Source organism: Zootoca vivipara, chromosome 2, assembly GCF_963506605.1.
Source record: "Zootoca vivipara chromosome 2, rZooViv1.1, whole genome shotgun sequence".
Classification (NCBI taxonomy): domain Eukaryota; kingdom Metazoa; phylum Chordata; class Lepidosauria; order Squamata; family Lacertidae; genus Zootoca; species Zootoca vivipara.
The window spans coordinates 6687476-6715266 of NC_083277.1; the positions used below are offsets into that span (position 1 = coordinate 6687476).

The 27791-nt window shown below is 46.1% G+C and overlaps 1 protein-coding gene across 1 annotated transcript; it reads left to right on the forward strand.

The window, feature by feature from the left end:
• Positions 1 to 175: 175 nt before the first annotated feature.
• LOC118080203 (zinc finger protein RFP-like) lies at positions 176 to 27791 on the forward strand. Its single transcript, XM_060270889.1, has 13 exons — positions 176 to 767; positions 2857 to 2879; positions 3425 to 3576; positions 5609 to 5638; positions 7208 to 7724; positions 14016 to 14553; positions 16655 to 16750; positions 18488 to 18718; positions 21124 to 21146; positions 22354 to 22472; positions 23640 to 23672; positions 24766 to 24795; positions 26791 to 27791. Exons 1-13 carry the CDS (start codon positions 306 to 308, stop codon positions 27306 to 27308), a joined length of 2772 nt encoding a protein of 923 aa, XP_060126872.1. The 5' UTR covers positions 176 to 305; the 3' UTR covers positions 27309 to 27791.

Genomic DNA, 27791 nt, shown 5'->3' on the forward strand with positions numbered 1-27791 from the left:
CTTTTAAGGCAGCAGCAGAAGTTCTTCAATTCAGAAAGGCCAAGGAAGCCTATGAATGAAAATGTGTTACAGTTTGAATACCACAACTTACTAGGTACGTGTGTGTTTGTTTGTAATCAAAAGCATGGAAAGCAACCGAGAAGCATTCACTGCTACTTGAGAAAACATTCAGGAAATGTAAAGACTTGGGGACATTTTTTTAAAAAAAATCTCATGGTCACTGAGTCATTTCAAGGAAAGGAAACTCCGAGTGGCTGAAAACTGAGCAAGCGAAACTTAACTCGGGTCTTCAGTGGGAAGGAGCCATGGCTGCTTCTGGGGGTCACATCCAGCATCTCTGTGATGAAGCCACTTGCTCCATCTGCCTGGATTACTTCAAGGATCCAGTGACCATCCCAGAGTGTGGGCACAGCTTCTGCCTGTCCTGCCTGATCCTGTTCTGGGAGGAATCGGAGGCAGAGGCTTCCTGCCCTCAGTGCAGAGATATAGTCCAGAGAAGGGATCTCGTCTCCAATCAGCAACTGGCTAATATGGTAGAAATAGCCCAGAATCTCAGTCTTCAAGAGGGGAGGGAAGAAGGAGGGGGGAAAGAGAGAATGTACGAAGAGGGAAAGGAAGGAGGAGGAGGAGTCTGTGAGGATCACCAGGAGACCCTGAAACTATTTTGCAAGGAGGATGAAGCCCCCATCTATGTGGTTTGTGACAGATCAAAGGAGCACAAACATCACGAGGTGATTCCTCTGGAGGAGGCTTTCAAGGAATACAAGGTAGGAGATCCTGCATCTTGGGGGGGAGGGAATAGCTGTGGATTCTTCCTGGGAGGTTTTCTTTTTAATGCTCAGGTCCAAAGTAGGCATGGCATTAATTGGATGTGTTTATTACATTAGAAGCAGCCAAGGGGAAGCCTGAGGACTCCTGGGATGGCTGGGAGGAGGGAGTTGAAGTCAAGGGGATCTTGAAATACTAGCAGCAGCTTCAAAGATTTGAACTGGGACCTTGGTAGGGAGAGACAGGGTTAACCTCGTCCACATCTCCCAGCAAGGTTGCTTTGTACATACTGTATTTAAAACAGTACAAATGTAAATTGCACATACACAACTAAGTACATGTCTCCTTTGGCTACCAGGATGCCTCCTTAATGCCCTGCAAAGCAGAGCAGCAAGGGGGGGGGGCGGACTGTTAAGCAGGAATTGACCAGAAGGTGCAGGATTCCCCCCCCAAAAGTAGAATTGTCCTAGGCATAGCAGTCAGCTCCTAGAGGCCTAGGTGCCTTTGCCGCCCCCCCCCCCCCAATTAAATATTTGAGGAAGCTTCTTTTGCAAAGGGGGAAAGCTCCATTTTTGAGGATCAGCTAAAAGTTGTTGAGCTTACCTTGCAAAGGGAAAAAGTCCTGTTTTTATGGGGTACAACTCACATGTCGCTGAGGAAACAAGCAGCCTCCTTCTTCAGACAACAATTGAGGCCTGGGCAAGGGGCCTGGGCGGGGCCGGGACTCCCTTATCTCCCTCTTGCAATCAGCTGCTGAGCATCTCCTTTCAACACTCTTTCCCTCTTGTTAGCCTTTAGCTCTTTCTTTAAAAAACGAAAGCAGGACCTGCCTTTCACTACTGGGCAATTTGGCTCCAGGGACCACACATTTGCTCCATAAGATGCACATACATTTCCTCTTACTTTTTAGAAGAAAAAATGTGTCTTATGGAGCGAACAATATGGTAACTCACCTGAATGAAGACGAGAGATTCTTTTGTGTTATTGATTGAGCGGGAGCTGATTTTCTGCTCTTTGCTGATGATTTGTCTCCGAATGCCTTCCCCCTGGGCAATGCTGCCTTCCTACCCTTTGCTGGGCTTCACCAAGGATGCATCCAGGCCTCCTTCCAACATGAGCCAGTCTCATAGCTGCCAAGTTATCCCTTTTTTAAAGGGATTTTCCATTATGCTGAATAGGCTTCCTCGCGAGAAAAGGGAAAACTTGGCAGCTATGGCCAGTCTCTTGACCAAGCTTCTCTTCCCGTTCCCTCCACAACTTCTGGATTGATCCGATTCCCCATGGATACAGATTGGCCCAAAATGGTGCTCAGTCACAGTCACAAAAGAGCAAGACAGAGGGACTCATCCAGACTGCTGCTTCTCCCACCTCTTTTCTCCAGGAAAGCCCGCTGTTTACTGCTGAATGAGAGCAAACCTCAGCCAGGTTTTCTCCAGATTGACGTTTGCTTTGATGTTGCACTAAGGAGCAGGTTTTTCCTGATGGAAAGTGGCAGGGCAAAGGCAAAACCACTTGGACCCGTGTTTTCTGGGCACAGGAAAAGCAGAAGTGTGGATGAGCCCAAAGAAACACTGAGCTGTTTTATTACCCCTTTGGAGGCATTTTATGCTACAGGTGCTTTTTTCTTTCCAGTTGGAAAGTAGAATTTAAAATTTGGGGACTTCTGAGGAAGACAATTTGGGACAGTGCCCTGGTAGGATTATCCTGTAGGCTATCTTACGTCTCAGTTGCAAACTTCAAATGGGGGTAAAGTTAATAAATTATAATCTAAAACAAGAGATGGGGTGGAATCTTCTCTTGAACCCACAAATGTGAAATTTCCTAAAATGCTGGTGGGTTTTCATAAGGATTTTTTTAAAAAAAAATAATGGCAAACAGATGTGGAAATGTGGAGAACTTGATATTGAAAAATTAATAATCTCAGACTGGAAAAATAAAAGCTGTGAGAAACCAAAACTGGTTGATTCCGCCATCCCTACCCCCAATGGCATGTGCCAGACAGACTGGCATCCGAGGGCCAAGGTCTGAGGGGGTCTTCCTAGTGTGGCCTGTGGTGTGCAGTGAATTCCTTTCTCTTTTTCCCTCTAGGATGTGAGAAGCACCTTGCAGAGGTAAGTGGATCTGGCTCATTTCCATTAGCATCCCTCTGCTGGCCACCCCATCTTATCTCAAGCAAACACCTGCCCCATAGAGCCCCTTGGGAGGGGGTGATTTCTCACAAAGGAATTGGCTGTATTCCTGACCATATTCCGGCTGCAGTATTTAAATTTAAGGTGTCACTCAGGTTCAGAGTAGATGTTTTAAGGAACATTTCATGTTTTCCAAGAAAAGTGAATCTCTTTATCTTCCTCACACCTTCTCTGGGGACATCTAGAAAAAGAAAATGTGTGTCGTGCTGTCCTCACCCTCAGACAATTCCTGCCCTTTGATACCATATGATTCTGCTACTTCTTTAATAGACATCATTGGGGAGACTCAGAGGCCTGGGGTTGCTGTTTTGGCCCTTGGGGGCCTGGCTGAGGAGTCCGTAGTGAGGGAGAATCTCCCCCCTCAGTGCCTGCCTTCCCATTGCTGGCTTCCTCCTCTCAATTTCTTTCTTTTCCTGTGCCAGGAATTGTGGATTTGAATGGGCTGACATTGTTTTTCTTTTCAGCAGGTATGAGAAAAGAGAGAGTCCAGAGAAGCCAGTGGCTTTCCCTCCAGAACTGAGGAACCAGTTGGAATCCTGTGATCTAAATCACCTTGTGGAGCTTTGGGAATCCTGTGATCTAAATCACCTTGGGGAGGATACAATGAAAAAATGGAAAGGTAATGAAGAATGGGATTTTTTCCTCCCCTGTGCATCTGTTTACAGTTCTACAGAACCTCCTTTTCCTTTCGGTTTCCTGTCTACAAAATCTGGGATTGTCCTTTGGGAGGTTGTCCTGCTCTGAATGAAGTCAAAGGCCAACAAGAAGCCCCCAGTTCCCCCTCTGCCTCCTGCTCAGGCTTGTTTCTTAGCAATGGAGCCAAGGCCTGAGCCGTCTCCTCCTCAGACATCCCCCTGTTGTTTAGTGGTTTAGTCGTGTCCGACTCTTTGTGACCCCATGGACCAGAGCACGCCAGGCACTCCTGTCTTCCACTGCCTCCCGCAGTTTGGTCAAACTCATGTCCGTAGCTTCGAGACATCCCCCTGCAGCTGCCATATCTAGGGCTTCAGGTGTCATAATCTCATGAGAGTTCCCCCATTGAGGATGGAAGCAAGAGCATATGAGTCCCAAAGGACACAATTCTGCTTGTAGGTTTGTGAGGAAGGGCGTCCCTTTGCATGACAGCTCTGCCAAGACCGGACTGTTACGTTTCACAAGTTTTGCTTTAATAATTTCCCCCACCACTTTACTTGGGTAAGATGTTAAGGCTGCCTCCATCTCCCCTCTTTTTACAGGATTCCTATACCTCTGCCTCCCTTCCAGTCCAAGAACGCAGAGCCCAATTTCTGTGACAAAGTTCAGAGACCATCAGGATTCATGCTGAATATTTTTATTGTGCTATTTGTACGCTTGCTTTATGATTGCTGAGTTTTAAATGTTTAGTTATTTTCATTGATTCTTCCTATGATTTTATTGTTTTTAATCATTTTTCTACAGTCTTATCTCGGTTCGTTTATTTAATCTGTTCCATGAGTTTGTTTTTTTTGCAATTCAAAAATCTTTATTATTTCTTTTCAGAAACAAAATACAAATTGTAGAAAACAAAATAGATACATTTTTCCTTACATCAATTTACAATATATTATCACGCGACGAAAACAGATCATTACTGAATTTAAATACACCATCTTTTCAAAACTCAAAATACATACATTAAATTAAACATTATATTTACAGAAGAGACCAAATCAAATAATATTAACAAATTATACATTTTAATAATCCTTATCTTTCTCATTTTAGCAATAACAATATTCATCCTGCAACTTCCTAGCAACCCCAAAAAGTATATTCCAATCATTCCTATGAGCATATGCAACTCAATGACTATGCCTTAACGATTTCCTCTATGCTCTTGCTTGTTTTTATCTTTGTCGGAGTTTAATTTTGTTTAAGACCTTACACAAAATTACTCAAGTGCTGGTATAATTAGCCGATTCCCTCCACACAATCTGGAGACGTTCTTTTGAGGCTTCTCGAGATTTGCTTGGATTTCCCCCTCGTGAAGTGTGTTTTAAAGGGCACCCGCAAGCACCCAGTCCCTCCTCCACCTCCTGCCCAGGCTGGTCTCCCAAGGCCTGAGCCGCCTCTTCCTCCGAGTTTCAAGCTCACCAGCCATTTCTCATGCTTCAGCCATCCCAATCTCCTCAGAGTTCCCACAGTTCTCATGAGATCAGCCCCATTCCAGCTCTGCCAATTCTTCCTCTGCAATTTGGTTTGTCAGCATGCTTGGAAATTTCAGTTTGAACAGCTTTTTCCCACCAGTTTATTTGGGGCAAATGTTAACCTTCCTCCAGCCCTCCAGACAGTTCAACATTTCATTTGTGAATTTTGAAAGATTGTATTCTGCCATTTTCTAGTATGGTTTACCATTTCTGATTTCCCCATGGATTCATGGAATGGTAGAATTTGAATGGATTGCAAGGATCATCTAGTCCAACCCCTGCAATGCAGGAATCACAGCTAAACACATTAGTTGTTTTAATTCCTTAGGCCTACAGTTGTCGTCTTTCCAATTATTTGTTCTATGATTTAATCTTTCGCTTGAAATAAGGAAACAACAGATGCTATGTTATGGTGATGTTTTGTAAAAAGATTTTCATTGAGCTAATGCAGTGTAGACCATTAATCCTCTCTTTTTGCTTCCTCAGATGTTCAGTCATTCGGAAATCTCCAGAGAGGTAAATTTTACATGGATACTCCAATTCACAGGAGGGGGGGGGACTAGTGTTTCATGGGGGGGTCAAGAGTTTCTTATGTACGGTTGAGAACCATCCACAGCTTGTAGCAGTAGTAGTAGTAGTAGTAGTAGTAGTCTCTAGCCCTGCTGTTTGTACCACAAAGGCAGAGAGGGTGGACTTGAAAGTGCAGAAGGGGTGGAGAGAAATTACCCAGAAGGATTAGACGGAGGAGGGAAGAGTTTTATTCCTGCCTAGAGAGAGTTGGGTCGCTTTTCCATGTGACCTTTTCCAGGCCTGGTTGCCATATGCCTTCTTTTTCCCTGCCACATCCCCTATTTTCACAATTTCACAGCTAGTCTGCAGCAGAGAATCACAACAGAGGCACATCTTAAGCTAGCAGAATCCCTTCTCTTGTGGCTGAACTAAAAGGACGCTGGCTCAGCTACAAGATCTTGGAGGAGTCTACCGGTAGGATCGCAAGAGTTAACATCCCCCTGCTCTTAAGGAGAGTTCATGTGCAGATGTTAAACATTTTAATAAATTGTTCTGTGCACACTTACGTTCACAAAGATGTGAACATGAACCCGATAAACTTTCATGTGGCAAGCAAGGGAGCAACATTTATTATTATTATTATTATTATTATTATTATTATTATTATTTTGTTGAAGGTTAATAACATTGCTACTAGCAATATATCACACCTTCTATAGCCTACAATAATAAGGGTATTTAAAACGAGAGTTGTCATAGTGATCCATGGTTAAAAGTAGAAGTTGGCAAATGTGTCCTCTTTCTTGCTCTTCAAAACATGGCAGCCCTACACTTGCCTACTGTATCATGACTGTCTCAGACCCAAACTGGTAACCTTTTGAGTTATTCCCCCCTTCCCCCAGGGAACTAGTCTTATGGTATATATTAAATCCAAAAGAGAAGCATGGAATAAGCCGTCCGTTGTAAAATTGCCCTGCCACCTGCTGCATCTTCCCTGGCGGCAAGGCCTAAACTTCCAAGATGGTAGGAAGGCAAGGAGAGACCAAGTGGGTGAGAGAGATGGAGAGCAGGAATAAACAGGCTCCCCTCTTAACACGATTTCACTTATGGGCACAAGGGCCCAGAACGTGACCCCCGCGAAAGTGAGGGGACGCCTATATGTGGTTTTGTGTTGTCTTTTTATGCTGTGAACCACCCTGAGGCGTAAAGATGAAGGGCAGTATGCAAATGTAATTATGTTGTTGTTGTTTTGAATAGGGTCCTCCTCTCCCACCCCAATGTCAGAGGGGGGCACCTTCTCTCCTCTCCTGCCTTCTCCAATTCTCTCTTTCTCCTTCACTAACACAGAAGAGATGAGTAAAAGGTTTCCTGGGTGGTTTTTCCCTCTTATAAAATACATTGATTTATTCTGATCAAAGTCTGCAAGGAGGAGTCTCAGTATTGCATGCGATGCAAAGAAATCCCATTGATCTCAAAGGAAATCTGGGTTTTTTGGGTGTGATTTTTGTATCAGGACGTCGGTCTCTCTTGGCTTATTCTGCCTAATTTTCTCTTTCCCTCTTTTCTCCCCAACAGCAAATGTCACTCTGGATCCAGACACAGCCCATCCCAGGCTCATCGTGTTTGAGGATCGGAAAAGTGTCAGATTGGAAGTGGAAGCGCAAGACCTGCCTGACAATCCTAAGAGATTCAACTACCGGCCTTGTGTGTTGGGACGTGGGGGATTCACAGCAGGCAGACATTTCTGGGAAGTCAATGTGGAGAGTGGGGACTTGTGGGATGTGGGGGTCGCCAGGAAGTCTATGGAGAGAAAGGGCTGCTTCTCCTTAAACCCTGAGGGGGGGATCTGGGCTCTGGGGAAGTTTGGAGGCATCTACTTGGCCTTCACCTCCCCTCCTTACTCTCCTCTGTCCTTGAGTTGGGAGCCCAGGAGGATCCGGGTGACTCTGGACTATGAAGGGGGATGTGTGTCTTTTTATGACGCTGACTCAGAAGCCGAACTCTACACGTTCTCAGGAGCCTCATTCTTAGGAGAGACCCTCCTCCCTTTCTTTCGTCTGTGGGGAAATAAAACGCACCTCAGTATCTCCTGAGGAGACTAAATCTGCCTCTCAGGCCCAGTTGGGAGTTTCTGCCCAGACCAGAGAGACTGATATAAAAAACATTTACCCGCCAAGAGAACCTTGGGCAGTTTTTCAAGGAGACCTTTGAGAGGATTCATTTTCCTTCCTTTTCCCATAATTCCCTCTGCAGCTTACTTTTTCTTAAAGAGACTGTCACACCTTTAACAGTCCCAATAAATAATCTTTTCCTCACCTTCAATCTTGTTTTTATTTTCAGTTGTGAGTTGTAGCCCCACATTGGGCAAAGGTTACCTGCACTGCAGGGGGTGGGACTAGATGACCCTCAGGGCCCTTCACAACTTTGCGATTCCACGAAACCTTCCTCTCCCCACAAGACCTTATGCAGCTGTAAAAATGCATGCATTGTTGGAGTAAAGGTAAAGGGGCCCCTGACCATTAATAGAGGACAAAAAAAAATGAACCCCTTCCCCCACGTTAGGCAGGATAGCTCAGACAGGAAGAAAATAAAATAGAAATTGAACAGCACATCAGCTTCAAATGCCCTCTGCATATACAGCCTCCCCATCTCCACACTTTGTCTGAAATAAACCTCATTGCATTGAGTGGGGTTTCTGCCCAGATAAGTGTGTTTAGGGTTGATATTCCCCCAAGGAGCATCTTTTCAGCACCAGCTGCATCTGATTTCTCTCCTAGGATACTAAGAGTTAGAACAGCAAATGCCTATGGAATTGACCCCTCTCAAAGATCTGTCAGGACTCTCTCTGGCTCCACTATCAGGGCCACTGACTACTGACCGGTGCAGCCTGCTCTCCTTTCCCTGCGTTTCCCACAGGGTGGTGGCAGATGTCGGAATAAAGACACCTTTCCCCCCACCTACCTGATAGCCACCACCCCTTGCTCCATCCCCTATATGTTGGTGATGTTTGTGTGTCAACGTAAGTTGAGCACCACATTGGGCCAATGATTTCGCATTGCAGAGAACTGGACTAGGTGACCCTTGTGGTACCTTCCAACTCTGCAATTCCATGATTTTATGTTGGTTGCTATCTCTGCCTCTAGTGGCAGTGAGTTCCATAGTTCAGTTATCCTCTGCATAATGAAATCCAATGTGGTGTAGTGGTTAAGAGTGGTAGACTCGTAATCTGGGGAGCTGCTGGGTGCCCTTGGGCTAGTCACACTTCTCTGAAGTCTCTCAGCCCCACTCACCTCACAGAGTGTTTGTTGTGGGGGAGGAAGGGAAAGGAGAATGTTAGCCGCTTTGAGACTCCTTCAGGTAGTGATAAAGCGGGACATGAAATCCAAACTCCTACTCCTACTCCTCCCCTTCTTCTTCTTCTTCTTCTTCTTCTTCTTCTTCTTCTTCTTCTTCTTCTTCTTCTTCTTCTTCTTCTTCTTCTTCTTCTTCTTCTTCTTCTTCTTCTTCTTCTTCTTCTTCTTCTTCTCTGTCCTGGATCTCCCAACATTCAGCTTTCTTGGAGGGCCACGACTTCTAGTGCTATGTGGATCTGCAATGTGGAGATAATGTGTCTCTGCCTCCCTGCCGCCATCGTGGGGACCAGAACAGGGGGTGGGCAGATTGGTTGTCCCCTCCTGTGGCAGGAAGCCTTGACACAGAACTTTCTTGAATCATCATCATCAACAACATTTGGTTTCTTGAGGCAGCAGGAAAACAAATCAGGAAGGACCAGGCCTCTCAAACACAACACAACATCTCTCAGCTCCAACCTCCCTGAACACAATCCATTTTGTTATCAGCTGCTGCTGGTGCAACAGAGATAGACTCTTCAAATTAAACTTTATTCTCATACCATCAACCCCCAGGGGGCACATTATTTTTCTAATCAGATCATCTATATCTTATAGATCAGTGTTCCCCAACCCCCGGGCTGCGGCCCGGTGCCAATCCGTGGATCAATTGGTACCGGGCCGCCCAAGGAACATTAAATACAATTAAATTAAAATTATTAAATCAAAACAATCTAAATAAAATATAAAAAATCAACGTCCCCCCTCAGCAGGCCGCGAAACAATCAATGTCCCCCCTCAGCGGGCCGCAGTAAAATTATCAAACGTTGACTGGTCCGCGGCAATAAAAAGGTTGGGGAGCACTGTTCTAGATTAATACCTATGACACCAACTGTTTCTCCTCCTTTTTAAAAATCTTTTTGTGATAACTGAAAACATTGGTCCAATTTCTATTTTTAATCAGTTACAGTATTAATTTAAACTTCCTGCTGGATCAATTGATTTATTTCAGCCTATTTTTGCTAGGTTTCTCTCTTGTCATCCGCCTATGTCTCGTGGCATAAATAAGGTGTGGGTTCTCCACTGCAAATCAGGATGTAACCAACACTTTTCCCTCTCTTTTCTGCACAGTGTGGCGCTTTTCAAGAATATTAGCTGGACGTGTTCCCTAAATGAATTATCTGGTGTCTGATTAATGCCTTCTTCTGAGTGAAGCTTTTTCCACACTTGGGGCATTCATAAGGTTTCACCTCTGCGTTGGTCCTTTGGTGTTTGATCAGCGTATCTCACTGAGAAAAGCTTTTCCCGCAGTCCAGGCATTCGTGAGGCTTCTCTCCCGTGTGGATCTTCTGGTGCCTCTTCACATGGAGTTGCCCCTGGAAGCCTTTCCCACACTGGGAGCATTGATACGGCCTCTCTCCGGTGTGGATTTGCAGGTGACTCACCAAATTGGTCCTCTGGCTGAAGCTTTTCCCACACTCGGGACACTCGTATGGTTTCTCTCCCATGAGGCCGCTCGGATGGCTCACCCAGATCTCTCACTAGGGAAAGGGCTTCTCGCCCTCAGACCATTCCTACGGTTCCTCTCCCATGTGCATCCTCTGGTCTTCAGCAATGGCGGATCCTTCCTGGAAGCTCTCCCCACACACGGGGCAGTCGTAGGGATGTTCTTTGGCATTCAGCCTCCCCAGACCTAAACTGTGCTGGCCGTTCCTCCCATGATTTGAGCAGAAGGGCTTTTCTGCTCCAAAGTCCACTGGGCTTTCACTAAAGGGAACAGGACTTCTGGGTGATGGCTGTGTTCGTTTGCTCCCTGGTGTCCTTTGGACTCATGCTTTTGCTCTGCAATCTCAGCTAACAAAGGAACGTTCCTTAGGGATATTCCCTCCGGCACAGCTTCCCCTTGCTGGGAATTCTCCGTCTTGATCTCTCTCCTCCTACCTGCAGGTGAAACCAAAAACATTTTTTAAACATTATGTGTGTGGGAAACCCCTAAGCAGGAGCTGAGCACAAGAGCCCCTCCTGGAGTCTCCAGCAACCGCTATTCAGGAGGATTACTGCTTCCAACCATGGAGGCAGAGCATATAACCAGCCAAAGGCTTAGCCTCTGTGAATTGTATCTACAGTAATCCTCTCCTAAAGCCCTCCAGGTTTTTCAGCCATTGGAAGGCACCACACTTTATCAGGAATATAGGAAGACTTTACACTGTGGATTATTATTGATTAATAATTATAGCCAAGTCATAAAGGTAAAGGGACCCCTGACCATTAGATCCAGTCGTGACCGACTCTGGGGTTGCGGTGCTCATCTCGCATTATTGGCCGAGGGAGCCGGCGTACAGCTTCCAGGTCATGTGGCCAGCATGACAAAGCCACTTCTGGCGAACCAGAGCAGTGCACGGAAATGCCGTTTACCTTCCCGCTGTAGCGGTCCCTATTTATCTACTTGCACTTTGACGTGCTTTCGAACTGCTAGGTTGGCAGGAGCTGGGACCGAGCAACGGGAGCTCACCCTGTCGCAGGGATTCGAACCGCCGACCTTCTGATCAGCAAGCCCTAGGCTCTGTGGTTTAACCCACAGCGCCACCTGCACATAAAAAAGAACCGAGATCACGTGTAAATGCACTAAACCACAGAAAAGGAACGTGACCAGCTGATACTAGTCTTAAAATACATGCATAATTCCATGACAATTGTATTATAATGTCAACTAAACTAAATTAAGTCATCAATGTTCAAAATAAAAAAACAAGTCCCTTGCTCCCAAAAATACTGAAGGAAGTTCAAAGGTTTGAAAGAGTTCATTCCAACGATGATGCTTGCTTGTCTTGTAGCTGGTTCATAAAGTAAGAAAACTGTCAAAGGTGTACAACACATATTGTGGAATCCGGTGATAGGTCTGTAATCCCGCCAATCCAACAAATGCAGTAGAGATTCTCACGAAGAGACATGCAATTAAAATCTCACGAAGGGGCATGCAATCCAGGGACAAGGTTATCTGGATTAACTCCTTGTTTCGCCCAATTAGCTTCACCGGCAACCCAGTATACTATGTGTTGTAAAGAAATATAAGACAATCTTTGTGTCACATCTATACATATTCACAATCATTTTACTAATAAAGATGTATATACATACCAATAAGGGTCAAAGTATAGGAACAGCCCAGCACAAGCTAAAGAGTCTGATCACAACCATCATGTAAAGCAAAGTTATATGTAGGTCATACTGTTACAGAATCGCAGGTTTTACCAATTAAGACCTCTCTAAAAAGACCTTAAAGGGAAAGAGAGTCAAACAATAATAAATGTACAGAAGAAAATATAATGATATGACTTTAGAGAAGGAAAAACAGACCAAGAAGTGACACTTATTATTTCTTAGAGGTCCTATAGACCAGCGTTTCTCAACCACTGTTCCGCGGCACACTACTGTGCCGCGAGACGGTGGCTGCTGTGCCGCAACATGAGGCAACGAGAAGGGCGATTTGTGGCTGCCAATAGGCAGCGCTGACCCGCCGGAAAGGAAGCCGGCCGGGTCAGTCTGGAGGGCGCGAGGGCGTGAAGGGTGTTCCTCCGTCATCTCCTCGCGCTTGCTCCCTGAGTGAGGCAGCGCTTCATGGCCGAGGCCGCCTCCTCGCGCTCTCCCCGCGCGCTCAATGGAGAAGGCAGCGGCGCAGGGCGGCGGGGACTCTGGAGCAGCAGCAGCCCCGTCCAGCGGCGGCAGTAACAGCAGCAGCCGCAGCAGCAGCCGCCCCACCTCGGCGGGCTCCTCGCCGTCCTCCTCCGCCAGCCGGGGAGGGCTCTCGGGCCGCCAAGGAGCAGCAGCGGCGGCGGCTAAACCAGCGGGGAGGCCGGAGGGAGGTGGCGGTGGCGGCAGCAGCAGCAGCCCCAGCTCAGCCGCGGCCAGCCCAGGAGGGAGCGGGGGGGGGGCTGGCGGCAGGCAAGACGACGGAGGCGGTGCTCGAGGGCTCTCTCAGCAAGTACACCAACCTCATCCTCCCTATTCCTCAGTCCCCCACCCATTCCCAACCCCCAGGATTTGCCCCGTCTTTTAATGGTGGTGTGTCGCGTGATTTTTTTGACGGAACAAGTGTGCCGTGGCCCAAAAAAGGTTGAGAAACACTGCTATAGACTACAGTTATAAAAAAAAGTTATAATCTATATCGGTATTCAATCCAGCAGGGTGCAGCGTATTTAATAAGAATATAAACCTTGCTTCTTTTTGCAGTAATCTTAGCTTTGCTGTTTCTATGGGGTCAGAATGGGTCCAAATAAAAAAAAAAGTAAGATCCTCATCTGTGTGTGAAGCTTCCAGAAAGTGAGCTACCAGCGGTGCATCGGCTACACAGTTCCTTATTCTTGATCTGTGTTCAGAAATTGTGGTCTTAACAGAACATTGATGACTTAATTTAGTTTAGTTGACATTATAATACAATATTAAGACTAGTATCAGCTGGTCACGTTCCTTTTTTGTGGTTAAGTCATACAAGGCATTCATGAAGGAACTCCATAAATGGGCTTCCACCGCGCAGATGGTGCATTCTGCCAGGTCCATCGAAGTCAGTATTGCCTCCACTGACTGGCAGTGGCTCTGCAAGGTCTTCAGGCAGGGGCTCTTCCCAACCACAGGGGGGGGGGGAGGGTGTCCTTGCTAGGGATGATGGGAGCAGGAGTCTTAAGCAAACAGAGGGCACCAGTTTGGCAAGGCTGAAAGTGTCTGTTTCAATCTGAAATTCTTTGCCAGCATGCTAAAAACGGATAAAGTTAGAATTAGCAACCAGACTTTTAGGAGTTTTCTTCACACTTGCTAAATCAGAACTCCCGTCCATTTAGGGCAGAGGCAGATGTTCTCCAATTCAAAAATGACAAGGAAGCCTATGAATGAAAATGTTGCAGTAGGAATACAATTTACTAGGTATGTGTGTTTGTGTGTAATCAAAAGCATGGGAAGCAATCAAGAAGCATTCACTGCTACTTGAGAAAACATTCAGGAAATATAAAGACGGGGGGGGGGGTTTAAAAAAGATCACGTGATCACTGAGTCATTTCCAGGAAAGGAAACGCCCAGTGGCTGAAAACTGATAAAGTGAAACTTAATTCGGGTCTTCAGCGGGAAGGAGCCATGGCTGCTGCTGGGGGTCACATCCAGCGTCTCCGTGATGAAGCCACATGCTCCATCTGCCTGGATTATTTCAAGGATCCAGTGACCATCGCAGAGTGTGGGCACAACTTCTGCCGATCCTGCCTGATCCAGTACTGGGGGGAATCGGAGGCAGAGGCTTCCTGCCCTCAATGCAGAAAAACAGTTCAGAGAAGGAGCCTCATCCCCAATCGGCAACTGGCTAATATGGTAGAAATAGCCCAGAATCTCAGCCTTCAAGAGGGGAGAGAAGAAGGAGGGGGGAAAGGGAGAATGTGCAAAGAGGGAAAGGGAGAAGGAGGAAAAGGGAGAGTCTGCGAGAAACACCGGGAGCCCCTGAAACTCTTTTGCAAGGAGGACGAAGCCCCCATCTGTGTGGTTTGTGACAAATCAAAGGAGCACAAACCCCACGAGGTGATTCCTCTGGAGGAGGCTTTCGAGGAATACAAGGTAGGAGATCCCTGGATCTTGAGGGGGGAGAAATAGCTGTGGGTTCTTCCTGGGAGGTTTTCTTTTTAATTCTCAGGTCCAAAGTAAGCATGGCATTAATTGGTTGTGTTTATTATGTTAGAAGCAGCCAAGGGGAAGCCTGGGGGCTCCTGGGATGGCTGGGAGGAGGGGGGGGAATCCTTCCAGGTAGCACCTTAGATACCATTTTGTTTTGACTTCGTCAGACCAATACGGCTACCTACCTGTAACTGGGAGGAGGGAGTTGAAGCCTTTCTCTCTGCCAGGGGGAGGGACAAGGGGATATTGAAATACTAGCAGCATCTTCAAAGATTTGAACTGGGAGCTTGGTAGGGAGAGAAAGGGTTAACCTCATCCACATCTCCCAGCAAGGTTGCTTTGTACATATTTAGAACAGTACAAATGTAAATTGCACATACACAACTAAGTAAGGTACATGTCTCTTTTGGCTACCAGGATGCCTCCTTAATGCCCTGCAAAGCAGAGCAGCAAGGGGGGGACTGTTAACCAGGAATTGACCAGAAGGTGCAGAATCCCCCCCAAAAAGTATCTGTTGGAAGCAGATTTTTGAGTGGGGGTGGAAGCACCTACTGGTGGGGAGCACGCTTATTCTGGGGGTGCTGCGAGACCTGTGTAATAAGGTGTAATGAAACTAGGGGGAAAGGTGACTTTTCCATGACAACTCAGAATTGGACCTGTGCTATTACCGGTATATAAAAAAGAACATTCTCTTCTACTTCACTACAATACTTTTTAAAATGCATTTTAATCCCTTTTAAAATAATGCACTTGTTCTACTGTTGTTGTTTAGTCGTGTCCAACTCTTCGTGACCCCATGGACCAGAGCACAAAAATACTCTTGTGCCATGCAATGTGAATAATGGCACAAAACAGTAATGATAATGAAATGAAGCTGGCAATCTTCTGACTGAAGGAGCTACTTAGGTGGATTCTGGCCACAGCAAGAATTAATTTGGCCCAGAAATGGAAGAAGCTGCAGCACTTAAATCTCCCCTGGTGGCACAAGCACACGTGGGCTCTGACTACTTCAGAGAAAATAACTGACAAGTAGCAGAAAACCTGAATCGCCATCTGACCCAATTAAGTGGCAAAGCAGCTGGGTCAAGAGGAAGGGTGGAAAAGCCCTAGGCTTGCAGAAGAGGGGCTTGGAATGGGTGACGTTTTGAGAAGCGCTGCTCTATTCCTGTCTCTCTAGCCTCTTGGGCTGACCTCACTATCTCTTTGATGCTAGACTGATACATCCCAGGTTGGATCCTGCCTCACCCCTTCTTCCTCCTCCTCTTCCCATGCCTCTCTGGGACCTCAAGATGAGACATCGGGCTCCCTTTGCTCTTCTTCAGACTAGTTTGCTGCACTAGAAAACTTTCCCATCCCAGTTCTGCAGTGGTTTTCAACCAGTGTGCTGTGGCACCTTAGGGTGCCTTGAGTGATGCTCAGGGGTGCCTCTGGCAACACTGGCCTCTGTCCCTCTTTCGTTCTTTTTTTCCTTCCTTCCCTCCTTGGATGCCATCTCTGCCTCCCAAAGGCTTGCACAGCAGCCCTGGCTACAACCTCCGCTGGCGAATGGTGCCTCTGGGGCTGGCCAGGGGGTGTTGGCTGCCAGGAACTGAGGTGGCCTCGGAGTAAGCAAGGAAACTGGTGAAGGGGCCCTTGCTGTTGGGAATGGACAGACAAATCCCAGGCCCCTGTGGGGCAGCGTGAGGAGGCACCTCTCTTTGGGGCAGCTCAGAGACCAAGAGGAGGAAGGCTAAGGAGAAGGGAGAGGAGAGGAGGCTGAGAGAGCACTCCACAAGGGAGAGTGTTCGAGAAAGGGTGAGAGGCTGCCAGCTCTGCAAGCAAGGGGGGACCTAACTGGGATCCTGAGCGCTACAGGGGTGCCACAGAAAGAAGGTAGTTGGTTGAGGGAGTCATGGACCCAAAAAGGTTGAAAACCTCTAGACTTTTTATTTCCTCCAGTAAACAACATTGCTATTATTGTAAGGCCACCGAGCCCATGAAGCCAGTGTAATATTCATCTCTCTGTGTGTCTCAATCAAACCTGAGTTTTTCTTTTTCTCTTTAGAGAGAGATCTGTCACCACCTGGAGATTCTGAGGAAAGAGAGAGAGGAATTTCTGGCCTATCAAGCAAACCTGGACAAGGAAAGTAAAGACCTCCTTGTAAGTGTCACTATTGTTACTACCGTAGTGAGGGAACAAGCACTTGAAGAATCGAGTCAGGACTGAGGAGGGATGGGGAAAACTGCCCATTTCAGCTTCTCCCCATTTCTCCTTTTTACATATCAGTGTGTTTATTCATTTATTATGCTGAAAATGAATCAGATGTTAGGGTGGCTACTTCCTTGTATAAATATTTTTATATGTACTTTACCCTCATAAATACATTTTTTGTGAACATTACCTGGCTGGGTCAACCTTGAACAATTCAGAGGTGTGAATTTCAAAGGATTGTTCTGTTTTGGTCTCCATATTTTTTCAGCAATAACAAGGTAATTCACCTTTGGTAAAGGTAAAGGGGCCCCTGACCATCAGGTCCAGTCATGTCCAACTCTGGGGTTGCGGCGCTCATCTCGCTCTATAGGCCGAGGGAGCCGGCGTTTGTCCGCAGACAGCTTCCGGGTCATGTGACCAGCATGACAAAGCTGCTTCTGGCGAACCAGAGCAGCGCACGGAAACGCCGTTTACCTTCCCGCCGGAGCGGTCCCTATTTATCTACTTGCACTTTTATGTGCTTTTGAACTGCTAGGTGGGCAGGAGCTGGGACCGAGCAACGGGAGCTCACCCCATTGCAGGGATTTGAACCGCCAACCTTCTGATCAGCAAGCCCTAGACTCTGTGGTTTAACCCACAGCACCACCTGGGTCCCTTCAAATTAGCTGCATCCATCACCTTTGGATGCAGCTAATTTGAGTTTACAGTGGTACCTTTACTTATGAATTTGACTAGAGGCGTGCTCGCTGACAAAAAACCCACATATATTAACCAAAATAGAAACATTGTCACCCGACCCCACCCCCCACCCCCCTCCCCCCATCTACCTCTCTTCCCCCTTTATTCCAAATGTCTCAACAAATGAAACTGATTTGTAAAAATGTTATGCAAGACTTTGCACATATCTTTGTAAACCAAGAAAACCTTTAACAATAATAATAATAATTAATAAAAACTAGAGGCGTGTTTCGCTAATGTGGCCTCTTGCTGTCGCTGCGCCGCCGGCACACGATTTCCATTCTCATCCTGGGGCAAATTTCTCAACTTGAGGTAACTCTTCCAGGTTAGCAGAGTTTGTAACCTGAAGTGTTTGTAACCTGATGTGTTTGTAACCTGAAGCGTTTGTAACCTGGGGTAACAATGTATTTCCCATTTGTTGTTTATTACGTGAATAGACGTCAAGGAGAAGTCTGAGGAATTGTGAGCTGAGAGGGTGGAAGCAGTTCAATTCAAATCCTGATTTACCATAAATATTACTAAAGAGTTGTCTTTCTAAATGTGAGCTATTGTTCATCTTTAGGATATTCAGGGAGCTATGGGGATAAACTCTGCACTTTCTCCTCCTCCTCCTCTGTTTCTGTTGCCTTCCCACACCTAAATGGCCCCAATCAAACCAGGGGGTGTTTTAAGTCCATGGATGTTCTCTGAACAGCTATGAACTCTGGTTATGCCATGCCCCAAAACATGCAGGGAACATCTATGGCTAGGGGGGGGGGAAGCTCCTTGCTTCAGGCACTAGCCCTCTGCAAAATAGAAGTCAACAGAAATGGCAATTATCCCCTCAAAATAAATGTTTTCTTCCTTAGCCACTGGAGGTTTCATGTCTATGTGGAATTGTCAGTATTCTGTTCCTGATGTTTTGAAAGCTGACCATCTTCCACACTCAGACCTCCTCTTTTCTTGCAGAAATTAACAGAAATGGAGAGGCTGAAGACTGTGGAGAAGTTCAGAGAACTGCGCCAGTTCCTGGAAGAACAAGAGAAACGTCTCCTGAATCATATGGAAGAGGTGGAGAAGGAGATTGCAGGGAGAAGGGATGAGCAGCTGGCCAGACTCTCCAGGAAACTCTCCTCCCTTGAGAGGATCATCCAGGAAATGGAGGAGAAGCGTCAGCAGCCAGCGACTGAACTCCTGCAGGTAAGACGGTGGCAGGAACAGCCCAAGGCTCCAATAAGTGGCTGCCTCCCATCCTTTCTGTGCCCCTTTCATGTATGCAAGGAGTGCAGGGGCTCAGTTGATGGAGCATCTAGTCATGTTTGTAATGGACAGGAACACCCAATAGACCTGGGATGCTTACTGTATTTTTCGCTCCATAGGACGCACCTGACCATGTCACGCACCTAGTTTTTAGAGTAGGAAAACAAGAAAAAATATTTTGTCCTAGGCATAGCAGCCAACTCCTGGAGGCCTAGGTGCCTTTGCCCCCCCCCCATTAAATATTTGAGGAAGCTTCTTTTGCAAAGGGGGAAAGCTCCATTTTTTTGAGGATCAGCTCAAAGTTGGGAAGCTATTTTGCAAATGGGAAAAGCCCCGTTTTTGGGGAGGGGTGTCAGCTCACAGTTGTGCATCTTTTTTGAAAAGGGGGAAAGCTCCATTTTTGAAGATCAGCTCAAAGTTGTTGAGCTTACCTTGTAAAGGGAAAAAATCCTGTTTTTATGGGGTACAACTCACAGTTCTGCAGCTTCTCTAGGAAAGGACAGGGACCCATTTCTACAGTTTCCAGACAGATAATCTGTGAGGGAGAAGAGTTACCGACAGCCCCCTCCCATCTTGAATACTAGCTCCTCCCCCAGCGGGGAGGGGGAGACTTCGAGTGGTGAGTCAGGAAGTGGAGACAAGAGCATGAGTACCCTAGCGGAGCCAAGGCACCGCCGGGGAAGGGAACAAGGGAGCAGGGAGACGGTGGGAAAGAGGCCGATCCCACCGACGCCGGAATTGCGCAGGAAGTGCCGGGGGAGGAGATTCAGTATGCTGAGATTATTATGCTGGAGGAAAACGCGCGAACCGCCATTCGGAGGTTCTGTGGGAGACTAACAACATATATTAACTACCTGTAAATAGCACTGTTGATTAGCACTGTAAATACACAGCACCAATAAAAGGATAAAATGCAGAGCTGTGTAGAGTCGTTACTCTGAAGTAGCCTACACCAGGCACCTGTGACATAATCTAATCAGCCAGTCACATGTCGCTGGGGAAACAAGCAGCCTCTCTTTGTAGACAACAATTGAGGCCTGGGTGGGGCTGGGAAGGGAGCTAGCTCCCTTATCTCCCTCCCCAATCTCTTGCAATCAGCTGCTGAGCGGGTCCTTTCAACACTCTTTCCCTCTTGTTAGCCTTTAGCTCTTATTTCCCCCCTTTTTTAAAAAAAAGCAGGATCTGCCTTTCACCCCTGGGCAATTTGGCTCCAGGGAGAACACATTAGCTCCATAAGATGCACATAAATTTCCTCTTACTGTTTAGAAGGAGAAAAGTGCGTCTTATGCAGTGAAAAATATGGTAACTCACCTTAATGCAGACTAGAGATTCTTCTGTGTCCTTGATGGAACGGGAGGTGATTTTCTGCTCTTTGCTGATGTTTTGTCTCTGAATGCCTTCCCACTGGGCAATGCTGCCTTCCTGCCCTGTGAGAGGCTTCACCAAGGATGCATCCAGGCCTCCTTCCGACATGAGCCAGTCTCTTGACCAAGCTTCTCTTCCAGTTCCCTCCACAACTTCTGGGTTGATCCGATTCCCCATGGATACAGATCGACCCAAAATGGTGCTCAGTCACAGTCACAAAAGAGCAAGACAGAGGGACTCATCCAGACTGCTGCTTGTCCCACCCCTTTTCTCCAGGAAAGCCCGCTGTTTACTGTTCAATGAGAGCAAACCTCAGCTAGGTTTTCTCCAGATTGACGTTTGCTTTGATGTTGCACTAAGGAGCAGGTTTTTCCTGAGGGATAGCGGCAGGGCAAAGGCAAAACCACTTGGACCCGTGTTTTCTGGGAACAGGAAAAGCAGAACTGTGGTTGAGGCCAAAGAAACCCTGAGCTGTTTTTTTACCCCTTTGGAGGCATTTTATTCTGCAGGTGCTTTTTTCTTTCCAGTTGGAAAATAAAATTTAAAATGTGGGGACTTCTGAGGAAGACAATTTGGGACAGTTCCTTGGTAGGATTATCCTGTAGGCTAACTTATGTCTCAATTGCACAATGCCAACAGGGGTAAAGTTAATAAATTATAATCTAAGACAAGAGATGGGGTGGAATCTTCTCTTGAACCCACAAATGTGAAATTTCCCTAAAATGCTGGTGGATTTTCATAAGGATTTCTAAAAAATAATTGCAAACAGATGTGGAAATGTGGAGAAATTGATATCGGAAAAATTAATAATCTCAGACTGGAAAAATAAAAGTTGTGAGAAACCAAAACTGGCAGATTCAGTCATCCCTACCCACAATGGCATGTGCCAGACAGACTGACATCCGAGGGTCAAGGTCTGAGGGGGTCTTCCTAGTGTGGCCTGTGGTGTGCAGTGAATTCCTTTCTCTTTTACCCTTTAGGATGTGAGAAGCACCTTGCAGAGGTAAGTGGATCTGGCTCATTTCCATTAGCATCACTCCATGAGGCCGGGATGCAAGAACCTCAAACATGGCCCTCAAACAGGGGCTGCAGGGGAGAGACTGTGGGACTCACTCCCTGCAGCATCTCACAGGGAAAATTCCCCTCTTTGGAATTTGTACCCCCCCCCCCAATTCTCCCCAATGAATTGGCGCCATTTCCTTGGTGAGGTTTGGTTTTCTTTTGTAATTATACACAATTATACAGATTATAATTTGTTTTGTATTGGCCTGAATGTCCTTTTGATTAATCATTTGATGTGGTTGCACACCTGTGGAAGATCTGTCTCATCTTTTAGAAACATCTGATTCTAGAGCAAAGGCTATTTAATGTATCAAAGCAAGAGATCCCCAAGCTCCAGAAACAAATATTTTGAGTTTACTCAAGTGTTGCTAAGAGAAGGCTGTTTTACTGGCACACAGAACAAGGCAAAGCTCCTTTCCTAGGAGCAATTATTGCCTTAGTTGTTTCCTTCTCGACTGACCAGTTTAGTCACTCTTACAACAAACACTCTGCCGGCCACCCCATCTTATCTCAAGCAAACACCTGCCCCATAGAGCCCCTTGGGAGGGGGTGATTTCTCACAAAGGAATTGGCTGTATTCCTGACCATATTCCGGCTGCAGTATTTAAGTTTAAGGTGTCACTCAGGTTCAGAGTAGATGATTTGAGGAACATTTCACGTTTTCCAAGAAAAGTGAATCCCTTTATCTTCCTCACACCTTCTCTGGGGACATCTAGAGAAAGAAAATGTGTGCTGTGCTGTCCTCACCCTCAGACAATTCCTGCCCTTTGATACCATATGATTCTGCTACTTCTTTAATAGACATCAGTGGGGAGACTCAGAGGCCTGGGGTTGCTGTTTTGGCCCCTGGGGGTCTGGCTGAAGAGTCCGTAGTAAGGAGAATCTCCCCACTCACTGCCTGCCTGTCCCTGTAGGCCGGGGATGTCCAACAGGCTAATTGCAATCTACTGATAGATCCCCGGAGGTTTTGGTAGATAGCGGTCAATCCTTGGGTCCCATCCGACCTTGCCCCCGCCCTCCCCCTCCATTATTGCACTAAAGGAGGCTGTTTGAATCCCAGGAAAACAGGGCTCTTCTTCATTTTCTTTCTTTTCCTGTGCCAGGAATTGTGGATTTGAATGGGCTGACATTGCTTTTCTTTTCACCAGGTATGAGAAAAGAGAGAATCCAGAGAAGCCAATGGCTTTCCCTCCAGAGCTGAGGAACAGGGCCTTGGAATCCTGTGATTTAAATCACCTTGTGGAGGATACAATGAAAATATTGAAAGGTAATGAAGAATGGGATTTTTTCCTCCCATGAGCACCTGTTTACAATTCTATGGAACTTCATTTTCCTTTTGGTTCCCCGTCTACACAATCTGGGGTTGTCCTTTTGGAGCTTCTCCTGCTCTGAATGGAGTCAAAGGACATTAAGAAGCCCCCAGTTCCCCCTCTGCCTCCTGTTCAGGCTTGTTTCTTAGCAGTGGAGCCAAGGCCTGAGCCGTCTCCTCCTCAGACGTTCCCCCTGCAGCTTCCACATCTAGGGCTTCAAGCATAATAATTTCCTGAGAGTTCCCCCATTGAGAAGCAAGAGCACATGAACCCTTTAGGACACAATTATGCTTGTTAAAAATCTGAAAGATTTTTAAAAGGTTCATGAGGAAGGACTTCCCTTTGCATGACAGCTCTGCCAAGACCGGACTGTTACGTTTCACAAGTTTTGCTTAAATAATTTACCCCACCACTTTACTTGGGGAAGATGTTAAGGCTGCCTCCATCTTCCCTCTTTATCCTTTTACAGGATTCCTATAGCTCTGCCTCCCTTCCAGTCCAAGAATGTAGAGCCCAGTTTCTGTGACAAAGTTCAGAGACCATCAGGATTCATGCTGAATATTTTTATTGTGCTATTTGTACGCTTGCTGTATGATTGCTGAGTTTTAAAGCTTTAGTTATTTTCATTGATTCTGCCTATGATTTTATTGGTTTTAATCATTTTTTCTACTGTCGTATCTCGGTTCTTGTATTTAATCTGCTCCATGAGTCCTTTTGGCTCCGAAATGGTTCAGGAACCAAGGCGTGACTTACAATTGACTGAAGAAGCTTCTTGCAGCGAATCGGAAGCTGCAGAAGCCGTGCTGGAGGTTCGGCTTCCGAAAAACAATCACTTCTATTTTTCTTTCATTCGGGAGCCAAAACATTCGAGTTCAAAGGCGGTCGGCTTCTGAGGTTCCACTATACTATTTAATACTTGTACAGCCAAACCTTGGAAGTCGAACATAATCCGCTCCGGAAGGACGTTCAACTTACAAAACGGTCAATTTCTGAGGCGCGACTCTTGCAGCATTTACTTCTAGGTTTTTGACGTTCGGGAGCCAAAACATGTTACTTTTGTATGGAGATTTATTTCAGGTGGAAGAGTGTTGCCCTTACACTTTATATCTTTTTTGCTTCCTCAGATGCTCTTTTATGCAGAAAACAGATTCAGAAAGGTAAATTTCCAGGGGAGCAACAATTTCACAGGAGGGATGGGGGCTGATATTTCATGTGTGTAGAACCGGCTGTTCTGCAGAATTTAGGACCCCCATCAATGGCGTAACTGTGGGTAACAGTCCTCTAGTGGTGTTTGGGTTCTTTGTCTGTCCCATGAATGAACTGGGAGAGGGTTTGAAGACTTTGTTTGGGGGAAGAGCTTGTCCCTGCGAAGAACCTGCACACCAGTCTGAGTTCCATTCCTGCCCATAGACTATTATCCTGGTTTCCCCCTCAGTTTTATAGATTTTGTTTTCTTACAAAAGCCCTTAAGGAGAATCCTGCTGGGTCAGTCCAATGTCCCCCTTTTCGAGTTCTCATGTATAGGGAACCTCTCTTGCATTTTGTTTTCCCTCCACACAATCTGGAGAGGGTCTTTTGAGGCTTCTCGAGATTTGCTTGGATTTCCCCCTGGTGAAGTGTGTTTTAAAGGGCGCCCACAAGCACCCAGTCCCTCCTCCACCTCCTGCCCAGACTGGTCTCCCAGCAGCACAGCCAAGGCCTGAGCCCCCTCTTCCTCGGACTTTCAAGCTCACCAGCCATTTCTCATGCTTCAGCCATCCCAATCTCCTGAGAGTTCCCACAGTTCTCATGAGATCAACCCCATTCCAGCTCTGGCAATTCTTCCTCTGCAATTTGGTTTGTCAGCATGCTTGGAAATTTCAGTTTGAACAGCTTTTTTCCCACCAGTTTACTTGGGGCAGATGTTAACCTTCCTCCAGCCCTCCAGTACAGATCACCATTTCATTTGTGAATTTTGAATGATTGTATTCTGCCATCTTCTAGTATGGTTTACCCTTTCTGATTTCCCCATGGAATAGTTGAGTTTGAAAGGATCCCAAGGATCATCTAGTCCACCCCCTGCAATGCAGGAATCACAGCTAAACACATTCCTTCTTTTAATTCCTTAGGCCTACAGTTGTCGTCTTTGCAATTATTTTTTCTATGATTTAATCTTTTGCTTGAAATAAGGAAACAACAGATGTTTTGTAAATAGATTTTCTTTGAGCTATTGCAGTGTAGACCATTAAGCCTCTCTTTTTGCTTCCTCAGATGTTCAGTCATTCAGAAATCTCCAGAGAGGTAACTTTCACATGGATACTCCAATTCACAGGAGGGGGGGGGACTAGTGTTTCATGGGGGGGCGCAAGAGTCTCTCCTGTACAGTTGAGAACCACCCACAGCTTGACTCTAGCCCTGCTGTTTGTACCACAAAGGCAGAGAGGGTGGACTTGAAAGTGCAGAAGGAGGGGGGTAAATAAATTACCCAGAAGGATCAGATGGAGGAGGGAAGAGTTTTATTCCTGCCTAGAGAAAGTTGGGTCGCTTTTCCATGTGACCTTTTCCAGGTCTGGTTTCCATATGCCTTCTTTTTCTCTGCCACGTCCTCTATTTTTATGATTAAAATTTCTGCCCAGACAGATTTTTAAAATTTGGTATAATGCCCCAATTTTTTGGTATAATGCCCCTTGAAATTTTTTCTACTGTATTAAACTCAGATCTAAGGCACCTTGCTTAGCTAGTCTGCAGCAGAGAATCACAACAGAGGCGCATCTTAAGCTAGCAAAATCCCTTCTCTTGTGGCTGAACTAAAAGGACGCTGGCTCAGCTACGAGATCTTGGAGAAGGAGTCTGGGAAGGCAAGAGTTAACCCTGCCCTTAAGGAGAGGGCATATGCAGATGTTAAACAGTTTAATAAATTGTTCTGTGCACATGAACATGTGAACATGAGCCCAAAAACTTTCATGTGGCAAGCAAGGGAACAACATGTATTATTATTATTATTATTTTGTTGTTGAAAGTTAAGAGCATTGCTACTAGCAATATATCACACCTTTTATAGCCTACATATAGTAGGGGTATTTAAAATAAAAGTTGTCATAGTGATTCATGGTTAAAAGTAGAAGTTGGCAAATGTGTCCTCTTTCTTGCTCTTCAAAACATGGCAGCCCTACACTTGCCTATCATGACTGTCTCAGCCCCAAACTGGTAACTTTTTGAGTTATCCCCCCTTCCCCCAGGAAGCGAACTAGACTTATGGTATATATTCAATCCAAAAGAGAAGCATGGAATAAGCCATCCTTTGTAAAATTCTCAAGATGGTAGGAAGGCAAGGAGAGACCAAGTGGGTGAGAGAGATGGAGAGCAGGAATAAACAGGCTCCCCTCTTAACACGGTTTTCACTTGTGGGCACGAGGGCCCAGAACGTGACCCCCACGAAAGTGAGGGGACTCCTATATGTGGTTTTGTGTTGTCTTTTTATGCTGTGAACCACCATGAGACTTATAGATGAAGGGCAGTATGCAAATGTAATTATATTATTATTATTATTACAGTGGAACCTCGGTTTATGAACACCTCGGTTTATGAATTTTCGGTTTATGAACGCCGCGGACCCATCTGGAACGGATTAATTCACTTTCCATTACTTTTAATGGGAAAGTTCGCTTCAGTTTATGAACGCTTCAGTTTATGAACAGACTTCCGGAACCAATTACACCCATGTTTCAGTTTATGAACGCTTCAGTTTAAGTACTTCGCGGACCCGTCTGGAACGGATTAATCCACTTTCCATTACTTTCAATGGAAAAGTTCGCTTCAGTTTATGAACGGTTACTCCGCGGACTGCCTGGAACGGATTAATCCACTTTCCATTACTTTCAATGGGAAAGTTCGCTTCAGTTTATGAACAGACTTCCGGAACCAATTGTGTTCATAAACCGAGGTACCACTGTATTATTATTATTACAGGGTCCTCCTCTCCCACCCCAATGTCAGAGGGGGGCAGCTTCTCTCCCCTCCTGCCTCCTCCAATTCTCCTTTCTTCCTCCTTCACTAACACAGAAGAGATGAGTAAAAGGTTTCCTGGGTGGTTTTTCCCTCTTATAAAATGAATGGATTTATTCTGATCAAAGTCTGCAAGGAGGAGTCTCAGTATTGCATGCGATGCAAAGAAATCCCATTGATCTCAAAGGAAATCTGGTTTTTTGGGGTGTGCTTTTTGTATAAGGATGTCCGTCTCTCTCTCTCTCAGCTGACTCCACCTAATCTTCTCTTCCCCTCTTTTCTCCCCAACAGCAAATGTCACTCTGGATCCAGACACTGCCCATCCTTGCCTCATCCTGTCCAAGGATCGGAAAAGCCTGAGAAGGGGAGACAAACCTCAATTCCTGCCTGATAATCCTGAGAGATTCAATGAGGAACCTCGTGTGTTGGGACGTGAGGGATTCACAGCAGGCAGACATTTCTGGAAAGTCACTGTGGGAAGTGGGGAAGAGTGGGATGTGGGGGTTGCCAGGAAGTCTGTGAGGAGAAAGGGCTTCTTCCCCTTAAGCCCTGAGGAGGGGATCTGGGCTGTGGGGAAGTGGAGAGGGAAGTACTGGGCCTTCACCTTCCCTAATTACTCTCCTCTGTCCCTGAGTGAGGAGCCCAGGAGGATCTGGGTGACTCTGGACTATGAAGGGGGACGTGTGTCTTTTTCTGACGCCAATTCAGGAGCCGAACTCTACACGTTCTCAGGAGCCTCATTCTTAGGAGAGACCCTCCTCCCTTTCTTTTGTCTGTGGGGAAAGAAAATCCCCCTCAGTATCTCCTGAGGAGACTAAATCTGCCTCTCAGGCCCAGTTGGGAGTTTCTGCCCAGACCAGAGTGACAGACATTGTTATGTATTAGTGTATATAGTTTTCCCTCAGGTCCTCAGGTCCTTGACAGTTGTTTTAGGAGGGAACTTTAGGAGGGAATTTTGAATTATGTTTGATACATTGTTTGAGCCAGCCTCTATAAAAGCAGGCCAGCTCGGCAATGCAGTTCAGTTCTGTTGTGGCTTCCGAATAAAGAGCTTCTTGAAGAGTTTCTGCGTTGTCTACCCACTAATCTGCCTCTCAGGCCCAGTTGGGAGTTTCTGCCCAGACCAGAGTGACTGACATAAAAAACATTTACCTTGGGCAGTTTTTCAGGGGGACCTTTGAGAGGATTCATTTCCCTTACTTGCCCCATAATTCCCTCTGCAGCTTACTTTTTCTTAAAGAGACAGTCACACTTTTAACAGTCCCAATAAATAATCTTTTCCTCACCTTCAA

Coding starts and splice junctions, on each gene's coding strand:
- LOC118080203 (XM_060270889.1), top strand. CDS start 306: ATGGCTGCTTCTGGGGGTCACATCCAGCATCTCTGTGATGAAGCCACT. Junction 14,554..16,654: donor AGGCTTTCGAGGAATACAAG/GTAGGAGATCCC, acceptor TTTTCTCTTTAG/AGAGAGATCTGTCACCACCT. Junction 21,147..22,353: donor GTGAGAAGCACCTTGCAGAG/GTAAGTGGATCT, acceptor TCTTTTCACCAG/GTATGAGAAAAGAGAGAATC.